Raw genomic sequence first — 19,323 nt, 5'->3', positions numbered from 1 at the left:
CAACAATATATCAGGTATGATATCATCTGTAGTTTCAATTACATTTACAACTGATTCATCGTAATGGAATGCAAAATATTCATGGTCTTCATTTCCTTTTACTGCCTGTGTCTGAAAACGCACAATGTCAGCTGTCTTCGTACTCTTTTATGATTTTGCTACTGAACAGTCAGTGCCTGTATGATTTGTGGATACATTAAGATGGGAACAAAGGAAAGCAGAAGTTGATCAGAAGAAATGCTGTATATTGAACACTGCCATGTTTCAATAAAACATGATAAAACTCAAATTTGTAATCAAGTTTATTAGTTGACATGCAATTAAAAGACAACACAATGCTATCATTGTGCCTAATGCTTATAATGCAGCAATGAGTAATTAATAAATGATTGAATAAGAGAGCTAAAAATGCCCCAAACTGTTTACTTGCTCACACCTGTACAGTACGTTCGGGACAGTGAAGCAGGTAAAGTGTTAAAAGCACTTGCCAGCACATTCTTCACATTTCAGCCAGCATTGGTAGGGAAGAGTTCTCAGGACAGAGGAACTGGATGGACCAGTCTGGTCAGTCTCCAGGACAACTGAGGTTTAGGTGCGACAGACAGACTTAACAGAAACACTGTGACTGTAGCCAGGAGGAAAAACACTGGTTTTCTGGAAAGCATTAATGTTTCAAAAGTTTCACTGTTATGTAATTAAAGACATGGGGCTCCCCCTGTTCCTCATTTTCTGATAAAACATTTAAATATGTCATTCTACGTTAAATACCAATCCAGGAAATAGATCCAACAATAAATAATGCTGCCTGTCGTTATTATTATTACATAATTTATATCTTTAGTTGTTATTGCCAAAGAAAAGTTGTAATCCATAAAATAGGGTATTGATTACAAAATATTCAGACCAAAGTATTGAGATTTTTGATTTCATCAGTATAATCCAGCCCAACCAACAGATCATCATGTTTCCTTCCTGGGTATTTCCCCTTTAATCATTCTTGATGCACCGTATTAATGTTTATTAATGTTGTAGCTGGTCGATGTGGAGTTTTAGGTAGACCAATAAATCTAATAATGTAATCTAAACACTGGATGTCAACTGGAAATAAACACACTGGTTACTTCCTCTGCTCCGAGGTCGTGAAGAAACAGAGATTACCGTTTAGGTCAGATGTGCATTAGGTGAATGTTGTCACTGTCAAGGGTCAGCTGACTCTGAGCTTTAGAGGATTCTTGATCCTCTTTATCCAAGACTCTTCTACATTTATCCTGCGGACAATGATCACACGGCTCACAATCCTTAGGTCAATAACACCATGGAATTCAGGCAATTAAAAAAATAAAAAAGGGATTCATAACAAAAACTTAATGCCTCAGCCATAATTAATAAATAACTGAGCAAATACCCAGAGGGATAAATAGCATGGCACATTGTTATGTTAAGCCTTCTGTCAAACACTGAATGCAGAGAACATATCTCTGCAGTCCTGAATGGATTACATATTTAAGAATTCAGTTAAAGATGGTTTTAAGTCCATTGTTTGGCTCCATTATATGTTTTAAAAATATATATTTTTCTAATGAAATCCTATTAAAAGTTCCACAGTCTAGGTTGAGGATAGGCTGGCATTTTTATAACAAATAATTAGACTTTTTATTTTGATTTAGTTCTCCATGTTTAACCATTTCCTGGATTCACTGTATTTACTTGTATTTCATGGTCTTTAATGTGCACCTGCAGGTCACCCTATGATAGAAGTTGTATTCAGATCACTAAAGTAAAAGTAGCAATACTACACTGTAAAAATACTCATTAAGTTAAAAGTAAAGGTCCTCCATTCAGTTCTAACTTATGTAAATATCCGTAAGCATTATCAGCAAAATGTATTTAAAGTATGAATTATTGGATTATTATTGATGATGCATTAAGCAGTACTTGTAATGTTGTAGCTGGTTGGAGTTACTTTTAACTGCTTTATATGCTTTTGGGTAAATGTTGTGGAGTAAAACACACAATACAAGTAGAGTGCAAGTGTAGTAGAATGAGATGGAAATACTCAAGCACAAAGACATTAAAGTTGTATTTAACAGCGGTGGAAGAACTATTAAGATCTTTTGCTGGTAACACTTTACAATAAGGGACACAACATTTTGAGTTGTTACCAGGGAACAAATGAGGCACTAACTGCTAGTGAACCATTAGTTAATGAATCAATCAAATTCCTAATCAAAGTGTCACCTGTTTACTTAAGTAAAAGTAGCAATATCACAAATAAAACTCCTACATTCAAAATGTAAGTACTCACTATGCAGCCAAACATGGGCTCTGTTGTTACATTATTGTTATACTATTAGATTATTATTATCAATGTATTAATACGTATTTTAATGTTGTAGCCAGCAGCAGTAGAGCTAATCCTATTCTTTTTTATACTGTTGGGGTTAATTTAAAGTAACTAATAACCACAGATTCTTAATAATTAAGTTAAAAGTACAATATAAAATACAGAAATAGAAGTAGAGAGTAGCATAACCTTAAAACACTTAAGTAACTTAGAAGTTAATGTACTTAAGTAAATGTACTTAGTTACTTTCCACCTATTTAAAAACAGAACTTGAGTAAAAACTTTTCACCTGGATCACTTTATAATTCTGCTTTTAAAAAGGTGCTACAGAAATAAAGAATAATAAAGTTGACTTCTTCATATACAGGATAACTGTTTTATTACACATTTATTACCATAAGAGCAAAACAGCTGATTTCCCGTCAGCATTTTACTTCTTGTTGAAAGCCATAACACCGTCTCCCTTTGGTGTCCCATCTGTAAATAAAAGCCCATTTGGCTTTTTTTATTTTTTATTATCAAGGTTGTAAAATGAAACTGTGTACCCGAGCATTTTTATGACGGGAATTTTATCAAACTGGCCCGATGTCAGCCCTTTACCAAGCAGGTAGACCACAATGCCTTGAGGTGTTTGTGATGATGACTCACAGTGTGCTTTAAAGCGAGCGAATTAAAGACTAGTCGTGCCACAGGTAAACTCAGGTGCGCTTTGTGCTGGAATGTGTCTAAAAAGGAGAGCCGAGGCCTCACCTGTTGGGGAGTGTATGAAAACAGGGAGGTGAACAGTGAAAGGAGAGTGGGCGGGGTTAGCTCCATTTTCTCTGTCTCCGTCCTGAAAAAGTTTGCACCAAATCACTGGAATCAGGTTTACCTGTTGAGCGCTGGAGCACCTGTTCGCGAAGGTTCACCTGCTCAACTTCTCGCCTCGGATTTTACCTGTTCATCAAAATGCGTCAATAATCCAGCCTGAGCCGAACAGTCGTATCAACACATCAACCAATCAATAATCATGAAGAGGGGAACGCTGAACTTCTTGGGTCGGAAGAACCAGTCTCTTTTCGACACCAATATCAAATTCAAGGACATGGGTAAGTACACTGCCCACAGGGCCTATAGGATGTTATGGCGAATATAAATATCAACATGAACGAGTCACTGAAGAGTAACACGACCTTTGTACTTGTGGTTGACATGGACAAAAGTGTAGGCTGTGTAAACTTCATAACTGCTGATTCTAAAGGAAATCTCATCTGTATTTTAGTGTTTCTTTATGCCTGATGAACAGATAGGAGCAGGTGCCATGAAGTGAATGGGATTAATCCATGAGAAAACCCTCTTTCTCAAATGTTAACGTCCCTTCTTGGTAAATCTGGGTGACCTTACATGTCTGGCTTCATACTGACTTGCCCTCTGTCCTCCACACATTTTGTTCACTTTGTGTAGTTTTGTGAATGGTTTGAGAAAATAAGGGATTGTGGTTTAGGACAGGCAGGTTTGGGACTCCAGCCAAGTGGGCAACTGACTAAATATCTCCGAGATCCAGCAATCTACATCTGGAATGATGTCTAAAACAGCTGCTTTTAGTGATTATTACAGTTCTGACCTGTTGTTTAAGTGAATATGAGTCAGCTGTATTCTTGGGCTTCTATTGATTATTATTTATTTATTACAGGTGAAATATCCTGAAGAAAACTGGACAATAGGGCTGGAAGATACATCACATTATACGACCACATTACTTTTGCTTAAATACCTTGATATCAATACACAATTTTAAGGATTTGGGAATTTGGGCCATTGTTAGTACTATAAGATAGTAACATATAGCATCATATATACATACTGCTACAACTGAACAAACTTAATCTGCTGAGGAAGACCATGAGATACAGTTGAAAGCTCTATAAAGAGATAGTAAGTGTTACATATGTTCCAATACCATTTTTTCCTTTCCCAAACTGATTCTGATACCTGAACTTCGCGTATCGTCCAATACAGAATACCAATCTGATACTGTAAATAGATACATACATTATTATTTTCAAACAACGTATACCATTAAACCTTTATGATTGCTATCATTGTTCAGGTCAAACCCCCTGTCAGGATCACAGTAGGGTGGGAAAAATATGGCGCTGTTGGGAAGTAGCAAGGATAATAAATTAGGTGGCATCGGATCAGTGCACAGATGCGTACTCACTAATACCCAATATCGTATGTTAGCATTGAAGGACTTTACGATCCTGGTATCGGTATCGTAACAACTTTTGCAAGTGGACCCTTTTATTTGTCAAATTACAACACCAAAGTGGAAAAAAGGATGACCATATATTCATGTATATTTCACTCAGCTCAGACAATTCAATAATAAAAAGATTGTGGTCAAATGTAACGCAACCTTTAAGACCAGGAAAAGATAACTTAAGAGCCAATTGTACCACAATCGTAAGGTAACACAGACTCCCAGACAGTGTCTACGCTCACGTGTTAATATCAGTTTACTGATAAACTGTGTGGATCTATGTGAGATTAGCTCTATTTGATTGAGCAGGAAACAAGAGCTATGCAAAACCACAACATGAGAGAGAACATTTGTCTATTTAAATCAGACAGGTGCACAATAGGGAAACTAATAATTTGGCTAGACTGGTTTAACACCACAGCAGTTTCTTCTGCTCATATAGTAAAGAAAGAAACATTCCTTTCCTTGTTGCATAAGTCAAGCTCTTCGGTTGATCTTTCTTCAGCCCGAATGGAAAGTGTTGCTCTAGAAGGCAGACTAAGTGCCTCATAGTGACAAGTTTCTGTCACCAGTCACTTGTTGGACAAACAAGATGACTGACACTGGAATGAAGAGCAAATGAATCTGCGACTTCTAAATTATTTTTCTCCAGCCAACCCCAATGACCTCTGATCTTATCAGCTGGTTTAGCAGAATGAGGTTTTCAGATGTCCTGCTCTGTGTCTTTGTACTTCTACATCTGAAGTTGGATAAGTTTAGTTTTCAGGTCTTTGTCTCAGTGATCTTTTAGATGTCCTCTTCCACGTGGCCAATGTCTAGGAGCACAAATGTGAGATAAAGACATCAGACCATTTTCTGAACTACAGTGAAGATTATAAATATCTCTATGCACGATCGTACATCATCATTATGCTTTGCTGTTGACAGTAGAAACAGTAAATACATGAAGAACTTTAAAAGCAACAATAACAGTAATGTTCAGCAGACAGGAAATGCCAGTTCTTTTGGAGAGAGTGAATATATATACAACTCAAATTAATTTAGCCTAAATTCGTCCCAAGAAATGTTTAAATATGATTCACATTATTACCTTACTGTCTTGTTGTGATTAATTAAATTCAGTTGCCAGAAGCTTTTCACATAATGGTTAACAGATCCGTTCATTTTCTCATAACTATTTAGTTGTCAACAACAAAACTGCCTGTAACCACACACAGAATCACACAGTAGACCTTTAGGTTGAGTGACAGCTACTAAGAGGCCCCTTTGGTGCATCTAATTACCAGCACAATCACAAGAATGTATTAATCTTACCTGAAAGAAGAACAGTTGGACACTTTGAAAGGTTGAAATTAAACAAATTTTAGAAACAAATGGATTTGTATAAAAATAATCATAAATATCGGATAATGTTGCAGACAACCCAGAGTCAGCAATGAGTTTATTGTTCTTTAAAATAGAAAAATATCTGGTTGTTTTCACAACCCCCACTGTTCGTATGCTGAGCTTTGATTTGACCAGAAATTGAATGGCTAAAATCATGAACTGAAACTTGTGTTGCTAACAAAAGGCTGGAAAGAGATTCAAATCTTTTTTATTTCCTCAGATAATGCAGAGCTGGTGCTGGAATCATCAGCGATCCCCGAGTCGGGAACTGCCAGTGTGCGGGCCAGACCCACCGTCAAGCATCACGCTGTGAGTATCTCAGTAAAGCTTTGTGGTGCTTGGACAGTACTGTTGATATTTACGTTTATCTTTCAGTTTCTGACTTTGGAATAACATAAGATATGCGTATGAACAGTCTCCACCCTGTCATTTACCTGCAACTGAAGGATTACTTCATCTTGAACTCTGATGCAAATTACCTTATAAAGGACAGTTGAGCGTGTAGAGTGTGTTTGAATTCAGCTCAGTTTAAATAAGCACTGGACATGTATGAATCTGAACAGATCTGTTTGGTGAAAATGACTTTCCCTTATAATATCTAAACTATACTCCCATGTGGGGGTCATTTATCTGAAATGATAAGCAATATGACTATGTGATAGATAACTCACAATGTGATATTATCATGTTGTCCACAATAAAGATGGTATCACCATCCAGGTATATCTTATTATCTTACTGTAAGACAAAAAAAGTCAACAGTAAGTCATAAACAGTACAGAGCTTTATGTATTTATAGCAGTCAGGTGTCTCTGCTTCATTTAATTTTAAAACTGCATATCTGAATTGAAGACATTCCTTACAATGTACAGCCGGTAATTCATACATTTAACAGAAACAACCATGCTTGGTATTGATAATGTATCACCAGTGGTGGAAAGTACATTCACTTAAGTACAGTTCTGAGTTACTTCTACTATAGTTTACTTTAGTTTAGTTCAACTTGATACTACTTATACTTTTTACTCCACTACATTTATCTAACAGCTACACTTAGTAGTTACTTTTCAGATTTAGATTTTACAAAACATACCAGCTCATACAGCCCATTATTGAAATATTTAGTCTAGTTGGGGTCCCTTATGTGCAGTTTAACACTCACATAGGCCAGTCTACAGCATTATAAGCACTTTTGAAGTACATTTAGCTGATAATACTTTTGTACTTAGACTAAGACTTTTACTTGTAATGTAGGATTTTTACTTTGTAGTATCTGTACTTTCACTAAAAGTACCACAAGTGTAGATATCCCAATACATTGCTGCATTGTCCTACTGTCATTACGCAATAGTTTTCATTTTAAGTGGTATTGGAAGACTTATCTTCACTCATAGCACTACACAACCCTACATAGTCTGTCAGGCCTCCCATTATATCGTCATGGTGCAGATATAAATAAAAAGCTCATTTCTGCTCTGGTTCACACACCTCAGTGTTTGGGAGTGTTCTGTGAATACGTCTGTGGCATGCGCTGGATGTGGCACACCCAGCAGCACATAGGCAGGACAGCTCAGACTACTGCGACTGATGTAAGTGACTCAGAGTGCACGGAACAAACAGAGGAAGTCAAACTGGCTTGTACGCCATTTTTACTGACACGCCCTGGTGTTCATACCTTTCAAAGAAACTACATAAGTGTCCTGTAATTATTAGTAAAGAGGGAGTAGTGTCATTTAAGGTGTGATATCAGGCCGATGTCTAATTTATTTTAATCTCAACCACTTGTACTTTTAAGCTTGCAGCTGTCTCAAAATGAGATGTTTGACTTTTTTGGGAAGTGGGTTGTTGGCTGAGTTTGCCCATAAAGTGAGAGCAGTTTTATTCTATGTATAAGAACTGTGTCTGTATCTATGGACTTTGAGTAGATACATTACACGTATAAAAACAAGCATTTAAAGGGCTGAAAAACAGTATCCCAGCAACCTTTATCCTAATTCATTACCAGCCATACTTTTTGAAGTGAGCTTGTTGCTTTATTGCATTAGCAGAGTACTCAAAGAGCCTGCAGCACAATAGCGTCAAGAGGCACAGCAGTAAAAATATGTTTTGCGTTGGAAGGTTTTTTTTTGCCCTTTCGAAGGGCATATTCCCCGTTAACTTTTATGGACTTGTATTGTGTCAACACAGTCTGTGTTTATTTAAAGTGGCGTTTGGGCCACGAGGAGAACAGCAAATCTCCCTCGGTCACACACACACACACAAAACACACCGGTATCTATGTGACAGCCTGTGATTTTCTCAGCCAGGCCTACTTTTAACAGTAGACAATGAGATGAATAATAGGTGTATCCTCTGATTCACCAAGTGCTCCTCATGAGCAAAGTATGTGAAAGTGTTGTGTACAAAAATGATCCTTTGGAAACCTCCACCTCCCATTTAGTCATGGCAAACTTAAGAATAGTCTGAAAAAAATGCACTTGGAAACAGACATCTGAGTTTAATGTATTTTGTTACAGTAAGTTGCAGTAAATTGTTGAATTTAATTTTGTGACAGAACACATTTTAATATGTTCACTGCAACAGGGTTCCTTATAATACCAAGATCTGAGAGTCAATGGAATTATTTGGCAGCAGCTATTCTATTCTATTAATGCTGATAATGTGTTGGACACGGTAATCTGTTTTCAAGGAATGTCGAGAACTGCATTGGTGGAAAACCGGTTTGTTCACAATACTTGCCAGTAAGAAAAAAGTCTTTTCAGACCTCTAGGACAGGATGTAGAGTTAATCTCATGTTTACTGATGTTCTTGAATCATGCTTTGTTTCTTGTGTCTTAGATGTTTAAAATATAAACAGTTTGCGTTTGTTTTCTTTCCCTCACAGTCCTCAAGTTTGGACAGTTTTCAAGGATTTGCTGTCCCAACACCCAAAGTCCCCCTCATGCCCCCTATGAATGGTCCAAAGATCAACGGTTCAGGTGAGCATCTACCTACCTCAAATATGTACTTTAAGTTTAACATCTAAATGCTAGAATTTCATTATTGACACTCTGATCGTTTGTGGTGCCTTTACTCAGACTCGGTTGATGGATCATGCCAATAAGAATGTGCCCATTAAAGGCTTGAAAATGCAGGGCAGGTAAATGTTTGTCCAGGCAGTTGCTCAATAACTCTCATGAATGTGTCCAAACAGCCATACCAGATGGCAAGCATATTTACAGAATGGGAGTGTTTGCATTTATAGAAAGATATGGGTATCATTCATTTCTAAATCTATGTAAGATCATCTTACTTGTTTATCGGCCTTTAAACTCTAGAATTTATTTCAGCATTAAATTTGATTCTTTATGATCTAACTAGTTATTTCTGCTTTTTGGTAAATATATGTCCACAATAAATCTAGGAATTTGATTGTATTTTTACTAACTTATTGAAATGCTTAACATTTCTCACATGCTTCTGAATATTTCTAATTTATGTAAATGCTTGACACATGGGACAGCAACACTTTAAATACTGTTAGTACTCCTGCTCCACAGTGTACAACAGCACTTAACTTTTCTCACTTATTCTCGCTCTTCTTTTTTTTCCATAGTCAGTGGAGATCGTTTGTCCAATGGATCTGTGCCTGACTTTGTGGAGGGGGATATATTTGTTCCACCTCCTCCCTCTATGGCACCTCCACCTCCACCAGGGATTATCCCTCCTCCAGACTTCATGGGTGACCTGAACAGTCTAGACTTGACAACCCTTCAGCCTCCTTCCATGCCCGCTCCAAAACCCACTTCACTGGCACCGTTTATGCAGGAGGAAGACTTAACCTTCTTAAAACCGCCACCAATGGCTCCACCAAAGCCTCCATCTACTAGCTCTAATGGCTCTGCATCATCCGTACCCATTTCTAGTCCGCCACCTGCCCCAGTTCCTGACCGTCCAAAATATGCCCCACCACAACCCCCTTCTGAAAGGCAACACAAGACTTTTAAGACACCACCCCCCAAACCTATTAGACTGTCCTCTATCTCCACAAATGACTCCCCACCACAGACTCCTGCCCCACCTCCACCTGTGCAGACACCCACACTATCCACCTTCAATCCCCAAAATACAGCAAAGCTTTACAATAATCCTAAAACCTCGATTCTGAGCGGATATGATGATCGCGACACAAGACCCAAGCAGATGTTAATCCTGGAAGATTCTGGTTCTGTCAAATCAGCCCCGGTGCTTGTCCAGGTCGATGGGAAAGCCCCTAAAGTGCCTACACCACCGAAACCAGTTCCCAAAGATGTACAGGAGCTGAAGGAGAACTTACAAATTACCCAACCCTCTCAATCACACCTGCCTGAGACAAGCAAGGAGGCTAAAACAGGGACAGTTTCAACACCACCAGAAATACACAAACCTGTCCAGACTCCACATCAGACATCACCACAGCTTCTGAAAGTGAACAAGACTTTGGTGAATTTAGAGCCCAGCAAGGATAAACTTGAAGGATCTCCAATTTATAGTCGCAAATTCAGTCCGTTATTAGATCGTAAACTACGCAACCTGAGGAGTAGTGAAACCAACGGGGCACGAGAGGGACCTGTAGCTTCTCCACTGGCTCTTTTAATGGCGGCTAAACAAAGAGAGAAGCACAGATCAACTCAACCTCTGTCACGGGAAAACAGTGCCAAGAAGAATGAGCAGCCTAGTGCATCCATTCACCCGAGTGACTCAAGTCCCAATTCCTTTATTGTCACTCCAAGGTCCAGCTCATCCTCTTCTCTAACATCTCAAGACACAATACAGGAGAGTCCAAAGTCTGCCAGTCCTTTGGAAGATACACAAACAATTCAGACTCCACAGAAATCCAGCAGTCCTGCGCTGGTCAAGAATCAGATGCCATTTACCAGTCCGGCTCTAGGTAGCATGGCTGTTTCCTCAAGTCCGAGCAATCTGGTTGAGCAGAAACAAAGTGCAGAACAAAGTCTCTCAATGTCTCAATCCACCCAGCGGCACGATAATAAAGAGGAATTAAGTATGCCATTACTTCCTCCACCACCAGAGTTTGATGATTTAGGCGACATTATGGAGCCCCCTCCTTCTATCCCCCCACCTGACCCTCCCATGAAAAAGGCACCCACACCAACTGTGAGCTTTCTCCCTCCAGCTCAAGTTCCATCTCCACCTCCGAAACCTAAACCCCCAGCAGCTCCAAAACTCCCACCTCCTGACATTGATGTCAAACCAAAGCTGCAAGTCCAGACAAAACCCAAGGTGGCCCCACCTCAGCTACCATCCACTCTTTCACCCAGTCAGGCCACACTCTTGAGCATCTTACAAAAGAAGATGTTGGAAATGGACCACAAAATGGCCCCAGTGAAGGAGGCAGAATCCATTACTGATGACTGGGGCACCCCCTTGTCCGATGAAGACAATAAGGTCCCTGTTGTCCCCAGGGCCACACCACAGAGCAAGAATTACCCTGTGGTCAACAAATCAGCAGCTCTGGACATGCAGGAGCTGGAGAAGAAAGTGGTCAAAAAATATCAGGAGACCTCCCCAATCAAAGTTCCTAGCAGGTAAGTGCTCAAATATGACACCTTCACTTTTTGAGGCAATAGGCCCAGTGTTTAGGTACTGTGTCCACTCATAATCATGAATGTGCTCTTCTTTTCAGCAATGGACTGCCATCAAAACATCAGTATGGTATGACCTTTACAGTTCGGCCCGGAACAAAACAGCCTATTACTCTTGTCAGTAAAGGGGATTCTTAATGAGAAGTGTAAATGAGACAGGTGTTCTTCTGTTCAGCACACACATGCATGTGATTGGATAATGTGATTTTGCATTAGAAGAAATTTGTACAATGAGGAAGAAAGCACTTTGAACAAATGAGCTACACAAACGTGGTTGGCAAACATGTTACGAATGTCTGGAATAACTATGGTCTGCCCTGTTATGAATGTTATAGTCTGAATGTATTGCGCAATCTCTGGAAAACACACTATCACTGTCGAATGGTGTTTTGGTTTTATGTGGAACATATTATAAAAAGGTTTTTGTTTGGCTGCAGCTGTCTATTCAGTGTATGTTGCACATGTTGCCTTTTTAACCAAAACTTTTAATCAGTCTAAACTAATTCTATTAAGAAAATATTTTTTACGCTTAAGTTATTCATAGCTGTATATGCTGAGTGAAATCAATCAACATTATTCAGTAATTTGTATAGTGGAAGTCTACCTGTAATCTTGATTTAAAATACAATACTCATGTACAATGTAATTATTGTGGTTCATGCTGCAATCACATGTCCCATAACTGAAATGTTCTTTCACTGTTACATGTACATTATGTAAGTCCATGGAACAAAGCAAACAGTTAATTCAGTGCCAGAATGTTTTTCTCTTAGTGGGATTGTTTTTCATATTTATTGAGCTAGGAAATGTTTTGCCATTTGTATAATAGTTATTTTAGTGCAGTAAAATCTGTGTCAGTGTACCTACAGTAGACTCATATTCTTATTCTGTATATATGAATTTGAGTAAGTTTAAAATCAAACACTTAGATATTGTAAGAAGAAGTTTTATGTACATGTACAAAATAAATCCAAGCAGTAATTGCTTGTTTTAATAATGTCCTTGTTTCTTTGTGCACAGTATCAAGCTTTTGTGTTAGTATCAAGACGTCTTATTCAAAAGTACAGATAGCGTGGCACTTTTGGGTGTACATATGAAGAACTTAAAATGGCATGACAGCTGCACTACTGTAGTTTATACAATGCATTGAGGATCAGTAGGGAAACACCAACAACGATTTTCATCAGCATCTCGACTAACATTATTATCTGGTCTCTGACATGTTCTTAGGATAATAAAGGTACAGGAGAGTTGCAGATCTCAGTATCTAGCAGTAGTTGTAGTAGTATTCAACCCTTTGTAAAATCAATCACATCTAATAAGACATTATCTAATTAAATAAAGATTTTTTTTTAAAAACTGACAAATCACTTTTGGCATTTCATTGTAAAAGGTATAGTAAGTCAGACTGTGGGTTATATCGGGCTTTCTAACTCTACGTACATTTCTAAATAAATACATGAAAAGGCTTTTTATATGTTGGCTCAGTATTCTAGAGTTAGACACCATATGCAAACCCCACAGCTATTTCCTGGAGAATAATTTTGCTATTACTCAATTTAGAGCGACAAAGGACATTGCTTTTTCGAGCGACAGAACCAACTGTACTGCACCTTGTACTTTAATTATGGAAGGAAGATAATGTTCTTGAACTTCTACATGATGAGCTAATGGTGATTTCTCTATCTTTGATGACGTTGGTAATTAAATTGTATCAAAACTCTTTAAAAAAGGGACAACTAACTGGGACAAAGATTACATTATTGCAGGACCAACTTCTGGTGTCTGGTTAAATTATATATTGGCCACAACACATAGTGCTGGTGACGTGTGAAAATGATTATGGCATCTAAGCCCAGTCGACAACGTCAGACCACAGCAATGACATCTTACCTGCGACTCGCTGTGCAAATCTCACTTGTAATCTTGTTAACTTCTCAGCTGACCACCCACACTTGTCACACATAAACACACTACCCTCTTTTGACCCAGCAGTGGGTAAACAAGGTCGGCCTCTGTCACATGGTTTTATCAGTATATATTATATGGCCTTAACTCCCATATAACCACAATGTGCAATTCGTCTCTTCCCCTGTACTTTCAAACTATAGCTATTAGCATACAAAATTCCAGGAAACACAAAGAAATGTCGAAATGTTCTTGCTATCACAACATTAAGTTACCTTTAATGTAAAATTATGCAATACAAATGGGTTGCCTCAGGTGTAGTTACACATGGAAATGCTATACAGTATGAAAGACGTGGATAGAGAGAATATAGCAACGCACCAAGCCCAGGACTGGGAGAGCAGAAGTCCAAATATTGTGCACACATCTGGGGTACTACATGACAATGAAACAGTTAAATCCTTATTTCTTGACTGACATATTGTATATAACTTTTAAGATACGCATGGACACCCCTCAAAAATAAGGGGGAAAGTATTTTAAACTGTGCTCTTCCAAGGTGTGCGAGCATCGTCTGATCTAAGAGGAGGAGTTGGGAGCTCCTGCAGCTGGATCCACCGTGTGGTGAAGCACAAGGTGATCCCAGCCTATGGTTGTTAGACTGTTAGAGCCACCGTGGAGCCAGGAAACACCTCTGACAAAGTCCTGGTGTCGCCGATCTCTGAGTCTACAGAAGAAGAATATATGATGAGCATATTTTTTTTTTTTTTTTTTAATAAATGGTACGGAAGATTAACCAGGTGTTTTAGTAAGACGTGCGAAGACTCACATTTCTTGCAGTTCAGAGTTCAAAACAGCGAGGGAGCAATCATCACTTATGGAGGCTAGCATGGAGGCACTGGGATGGAAATAAAAAAAGGAATTAACATTTTCTAGAGGACCAATATAAGAGCTAATGATAATAGGATTTATGTTTACCTGTGTGTAGAGAAAGCAAGCCCATTAACTCTGCGGCTGTGGACGTTCTGCACCCGGGGCGGCTCCGTTCCCAGGAAATCTGTCACAGTCACTCTACCCAGCTCATCACCTGAGGCACAATAAGTATTATAAAACACATTGAATACACAGGGAGTGGCAATTTAATGCCTCTGTCGATCAATAATCTGCTGCTGGGCCTTACCAAAAGCTATGGTGCTTCTGTGGTGGGGGTGCCAAGCTACAGTTGTAGGGGAGCAGCTAGGGGACTCTATATCTGAGAGACAAAAACAAAGACAGAAATCATTAACAGTCACAAGATCAAGGCTTGTTAAAAAACAGACAACCAGTGGGTAGCTGGTTAGACACTTCAGTGATATTAATTTCCTCTGTAGCAAGATTAATTCCAGTAAGAACCTGGCAAAAAGGTCTGAGCCTGATTGTTTAAGCTGTGATATGTTACTCACCTATTCTAGAGGCGGGTTTGTTTGGCTTCCTCTTGTCCCACATCAGCACACGGCCATCCTGAAGGATGGAGGATAAAATCAGGTTGAGTTTGAAGGAAGACTAGTGTAGTCTTACAGTTCTCTATTTATTGTAGCTTTCATAAATCAGTTTATCATTTTCAATATGGACATTTATGCAGTTGGGTTCTCCACAACCTAGCTCCATCAGTGTCCATCAGTTATTGTCTGTTAGGTATTGTTTCAGTATCTTACTTGACCACAGGAGATGAAGAGAGACTCATCTGTAGGACTGCAGGCAACACAACTAACTGGCTGTGTGTGCACTGGAGGAAGAAACAAGTGAAGAGACATATTCAGTTACGGTTTTTACATCTTTATGGATGATTATTTTTAATTATCCCTGATGTTTAAAACAAACACATTCTTCCAATAAGAGCATTTGTTATGTAATCATACTTTGCAAATCACTAGAAATTAGTGTATATTTTATATAATTTTATAAAGCTGAAGAATGATTCAAATTAATTTTAACAGCAAATCTTCTTAATTTCCATTAAAAGGAAGATAACTGCCAACTGTGGGACAAATGTGTCCAAACTGTCTTAATTTGAGTAAGAATAGTAGTTAATGAGAGATGAAATTATGTCACTGCTTTTAGCAAAACATTTGAAAGGTTCCTAGTCCTGCACCAAAAGAGATTCACTTGGCTGAACTAAACCAAAGCAAATGTTATTAACTAACAATTAACTATTTTCAGCTTTTAAGGATACCAAGGGAACTGTTATTATTTACAAAGAGCTTTCTACTTATCTTTAGTAGACAGATTTAGATCAGACTTCCATATATTCCCTAAATATTCAGACAGAGTAGCTATTCCCTTACCATTGTAGGTAGTGACAACTGACTCCTGACTGAGATCCCAAACTTTAATTCTGTAGTGAAAAAAGTTAAAAAGATTAATTGCGATGAGAAAGGAGAGAAACAGTTATCAAAAAGCTGAAGTTTAAAACATAAACCATCGACATGCTTCTGTTCAGCAGTGACACCTCAGGCAGCTGTGTATGCATTGTTATAAAATAGGGTCTAACCGACAGTCCATGCTGCCAGTGACAGCACTGCTGGCTCCAGTAACCGGGCTCACTGTGGTGACGATGTGGTCGTGCTCATATTTGGTGAAACGATTCACCAGCAGGCGCTCGTCCTCTGCCAGTTCCCAGAGCTCCAAGGCACCTGCCAGTCAAACAAAGTCCAGTTTAACATTCAAGGCTCAAGACCAGCAACTGATTCATAAATGCTATGAATCTGCTTCTTACCTGAGTCCGATGCAACAACAACACCCTTTTCTGACACCCATTTGACATCTGTGACTCCAGCCTCAGTCTGCACACCAGCTTTGCAGAGCTCCTCATTAGGGGCCTTCACAGGGTCACTGTAGATCCACACAGATCCCTGCCAGCTCCTGCCACTGAGGCTGGAGGCACCCAGCAGCAAGGTGCCATCTGTGACGACGAGAAAAACATTCAGAACATTTTCCCTTGATAGATAACTATACTGAATGTTGAGAACCACTCTTCAGTTTAGCTAGCAACAAACCCACAGAGCAGCACATGTTTAATCTGTAAAACGCAGTTTGTTTTGACAGATTTGCTTATCGTCTAGCCATCTGCAACAACACACGTGCACAATTTTCAGAAACAAAAATAGAATTGCTTTAGAGATCCCTCCAGGCATATGTTGAGACATATATGCAAATAGTCTGCAGGAAACATTAATGTGTGTCTGATATGTTTTTTTCTTTCCACATTCAAATCCAGAAACCATGAATATGCTAAATGTTTCATTTCTAAAGTTTTTCCTGCTGCACACATGATGTCTTCTACTTCATAGTAAAGCCCATTCTTCAAGTTACAACATCACACTTGAATGAGTTGCAAATTGGACCAGGGCTGACTTCCAAACCATTTGTAATGCCACAGCTCATGCTCGTAGGCCCCGCCCTTAAAGAAATCAGATGAGCACACTTTCAGCAGATCAACGTCAAAACATCCCTGCAGTGTCAACCTCTGCACACACATCCTCCTGCACAGTGAAGCTCAAGCATCCAAATGTAGGAGCAAGAAAAAAAAACACATTTTTGACTGCAGGGGGACTTTTTAACACTTTGGCGGACTGTATTTGCGCCATTTTACCAGAGGACCCCTGCACATCAGTACAGATGTAGACAGACTAATAATAACCAGCTATCTGCCCCACGTGTTTACCTGTGTGACCCTCAGCTCGCTCGCATTGTTAGTTACCCACCTGCTCTGTACTGCGCCGCGCACAGATGCTTCTCCATGCATGCTGGAGCATTGGGGGGTATGTTCCACCGGTTTTCCTTGATCATGCTAGTATCCACTGCACTCTTCATTCAGATAACTAACTTGAGTCACTCAGAGTGATCTTCTAAAACTGTTTTTCTACGTTAGCTGGCTAGCGTTACTGTTTGCTTGCAGAGGCACCACCGTTTTCGTCTTTGGTTTATTTTGGGAGAGATTATTTATCGTATCCTAAAACAACAATGATGCCCGTGGTCCGTGAGGAAGGACATGTAGCTGAAGTTGTCGTTTCAAGATTGAATGAAGGAGTGAACCGCAACACATGGGGGTCGATGAATATATACTTCCTGATCCGGGTCTTTTCTTCTTCGTCAATGTGGAGGGATGAGGGTTAATGGCGCATTACTGCCATCTCCCGGGTTAAATTAATGATGTTATTTTATTGATTGCTTTGATTTGAGTGATTTAATTGTTTACAAAAAAGTAAATACAATGAGCAAACACAGAAGAAGAAAAAAACACATATTAAATCCAACTTGTCGGGTTAAATGAACCAGACGAGGCAAAATAAAATAAAATAAAAACAAACTATGAATGTATTGTGAGATAAACAAGGTGTTCTGCATAAAAGTGAAGCACGACACAGGATAAAAACACTTAAAATTAATAAAATAAAAACAAGTAAATCCTGTTACCTACCACGATCAAACCATCTACTCAACCCCCATAATATCATTTGAATTTCTTCATGCGTTGTGTGTTTTCTTCCTTTTCATAATGGCAGACAGCAAACCCTCATACATACAAACCTCCGTGCACTTTTTGCTCTATTAACTTCCACATGGCTTACATGGGCCTGGTCAACATGAAATCTCTTCCACCCTTGTAAGAAAAATAAGACTCTCTGTCCTAGAGACGATTTAGAAATGTGCCTGTAGTAGTCAGTGATCTTAAGTTGTGGTCTCATTAATTCTCTCTATGATTTATTATGTCTATAATGTCATAGTGGTGCCGCTCACTGGTCTTCACCATAGACTGTACTGTAAAGATGGTCTTCACCAGGAAATGAAGCCCATGTCCTCAAAAACAGTATTTTTCTACTAAAACAAAATGTATTGTAATGTATAACTTGTTTTCCTCAGCCTGATCCGTCTCTTTTCTTGCAGCTTTATATGAATGCATAAAATCTGATAACAACAGGAACATCAGACAACATCAACCCTGTTTCAAACACCTCTCTAAATACAAATTGTAATTTGACTTTATATTTGAATATTACCCAATGACACATCAACGTGTCCTCTCAGTTTATATGCTTCTTCCTGTTATACAAATTGAAAGAGAATTTCATTTTAGATGTCTACTTGTGACCCATTTTCACCACCTCCACATGTCAACAAAAAGAGAGATTTATCCAATAATTCACAAGAACTGCTGTTGATTGTGATTAAGAAGAAAATCTAACATCAGCCACCACATTACCAAGTTATGTAAAGTGATCTGTATGTGGCAACGAATAACAAAATCAAGTCATAGCTCACTGTTTGTACTTACTGTTAACATGATGTGCACCTATATGGTAGTTTTACTTCATTAAGGATAGGTGTAATCTGACATAAGTCTCTTATTGTCTTTATGATGGCTTTAGAAATGTGGCTTGAATACAACTTCAGTTCACATCAATCATTCTGGCAACAATTTACACAATAACCGGTAATATTTAACATCTACAGGGGGTCATGTAAATTGACGCAGCTGGTGGTGTAATGTTAGTTTCACGTATACAGAGCTGAAAAAGGAGGTTTAATGGTTGATGTGTAAAAGTGACTTGAACTAACAGGAAACTCTGTCAGCGACGTCGCAGCTTAAACGTTTTGTGTTTTTTAATTGTGTCACGGTTTCTAAACACTAAAGTAATCACCAAAATAGTCAACCTGCGTATCAAACAACTCCCATATTAAAGTGCGAAGAGGGGAATGAATCATTACAATTAACTTTACAGTAAAACGAACTTATAACTATTGCCATCTAAACCGTGTACGCTTTTATTCTGAAGTCG

General features: G+C 38.7%; 2 protein-coding genes across 2 annotated transcripts; one reads left to right on the top strand and one right to left on the bottom strand.

The window, feature by feature from the left end:
- The first annotated feature begins 3,168 nt into the window (after positions 1-3,168).
- Positions 3,169-12,593, top strand: LOC127371788 (uncharacterized protein C6orf132 homolog). The gene is made up of 5 exons (XM_051414867.1): positions 3,169-3,432; positions 6,193-6,281; positions 8,857-8,950; positions 9,568-11,539; positions 11,638-12,593. Exons 1-5 carry the CDS (start codon positions 3,354-3,356, stop codon positions 11,732-11,734), a joined length of 2,331 nt encoding a protein of 776 aa, XP_051270827.1. The 5' UTR covers positions 3,169-3,353; the 3' UTR covers positions 11,735-12,593.
- Positions 12,594-13,753: 1,160 nt separating this feature from the next.
- LOC127371789 (methylosome protein 50) lies at positions 13,754-17,615 on the bottom strand. The gene is made up of 10 exons (XM_051414868.1): positions 17,248-17,615; positions 16,260-16,445; positions 16,035-16,176; positions 15,829-15,878; positions 15,199-15,269; positions 14,947-15,004; positions 14,685-14,756; positions 14,483-14,591; positions 14,334-14,402; positions 13,754-14,231 (listed from the first exon to the last, which is right to left on the bottom strand). The coding sequence occupies exons 1-10, from the start codon at positions 17,354-17,356 to the stop codon at positions 14,084-14,086; spliced, it is 1,014 nt and encodes a 337-aa protein (XP_051270828.1). The 5' UTR covers positions 17,357-17,615; the 3' UTR covers positions 13,754-14,083.
- Between the last annotated feature and the right edge of the window lie 1,708 nt (positions 17,616-19,323).

This window comes from Dicentrarchus labrax, unplaced genomic scaffold (genome assembly GCF_905237075.1).
Source record: "Dicentrarchus labrax unplaced genomic scaffold, dlabrax2021, whole genome shotgun sequence".
Lineage (NCBI taxonomy): Eukaryota > Metazoa > Chordata > Actinopteri > Moronidae > Dicentrarchus > Dicentrarchus labrax.
Note: the sequence above shows the minus strand (reverse complement) of the source record. Positions and strands in the feature narration are given on the sequence as shown.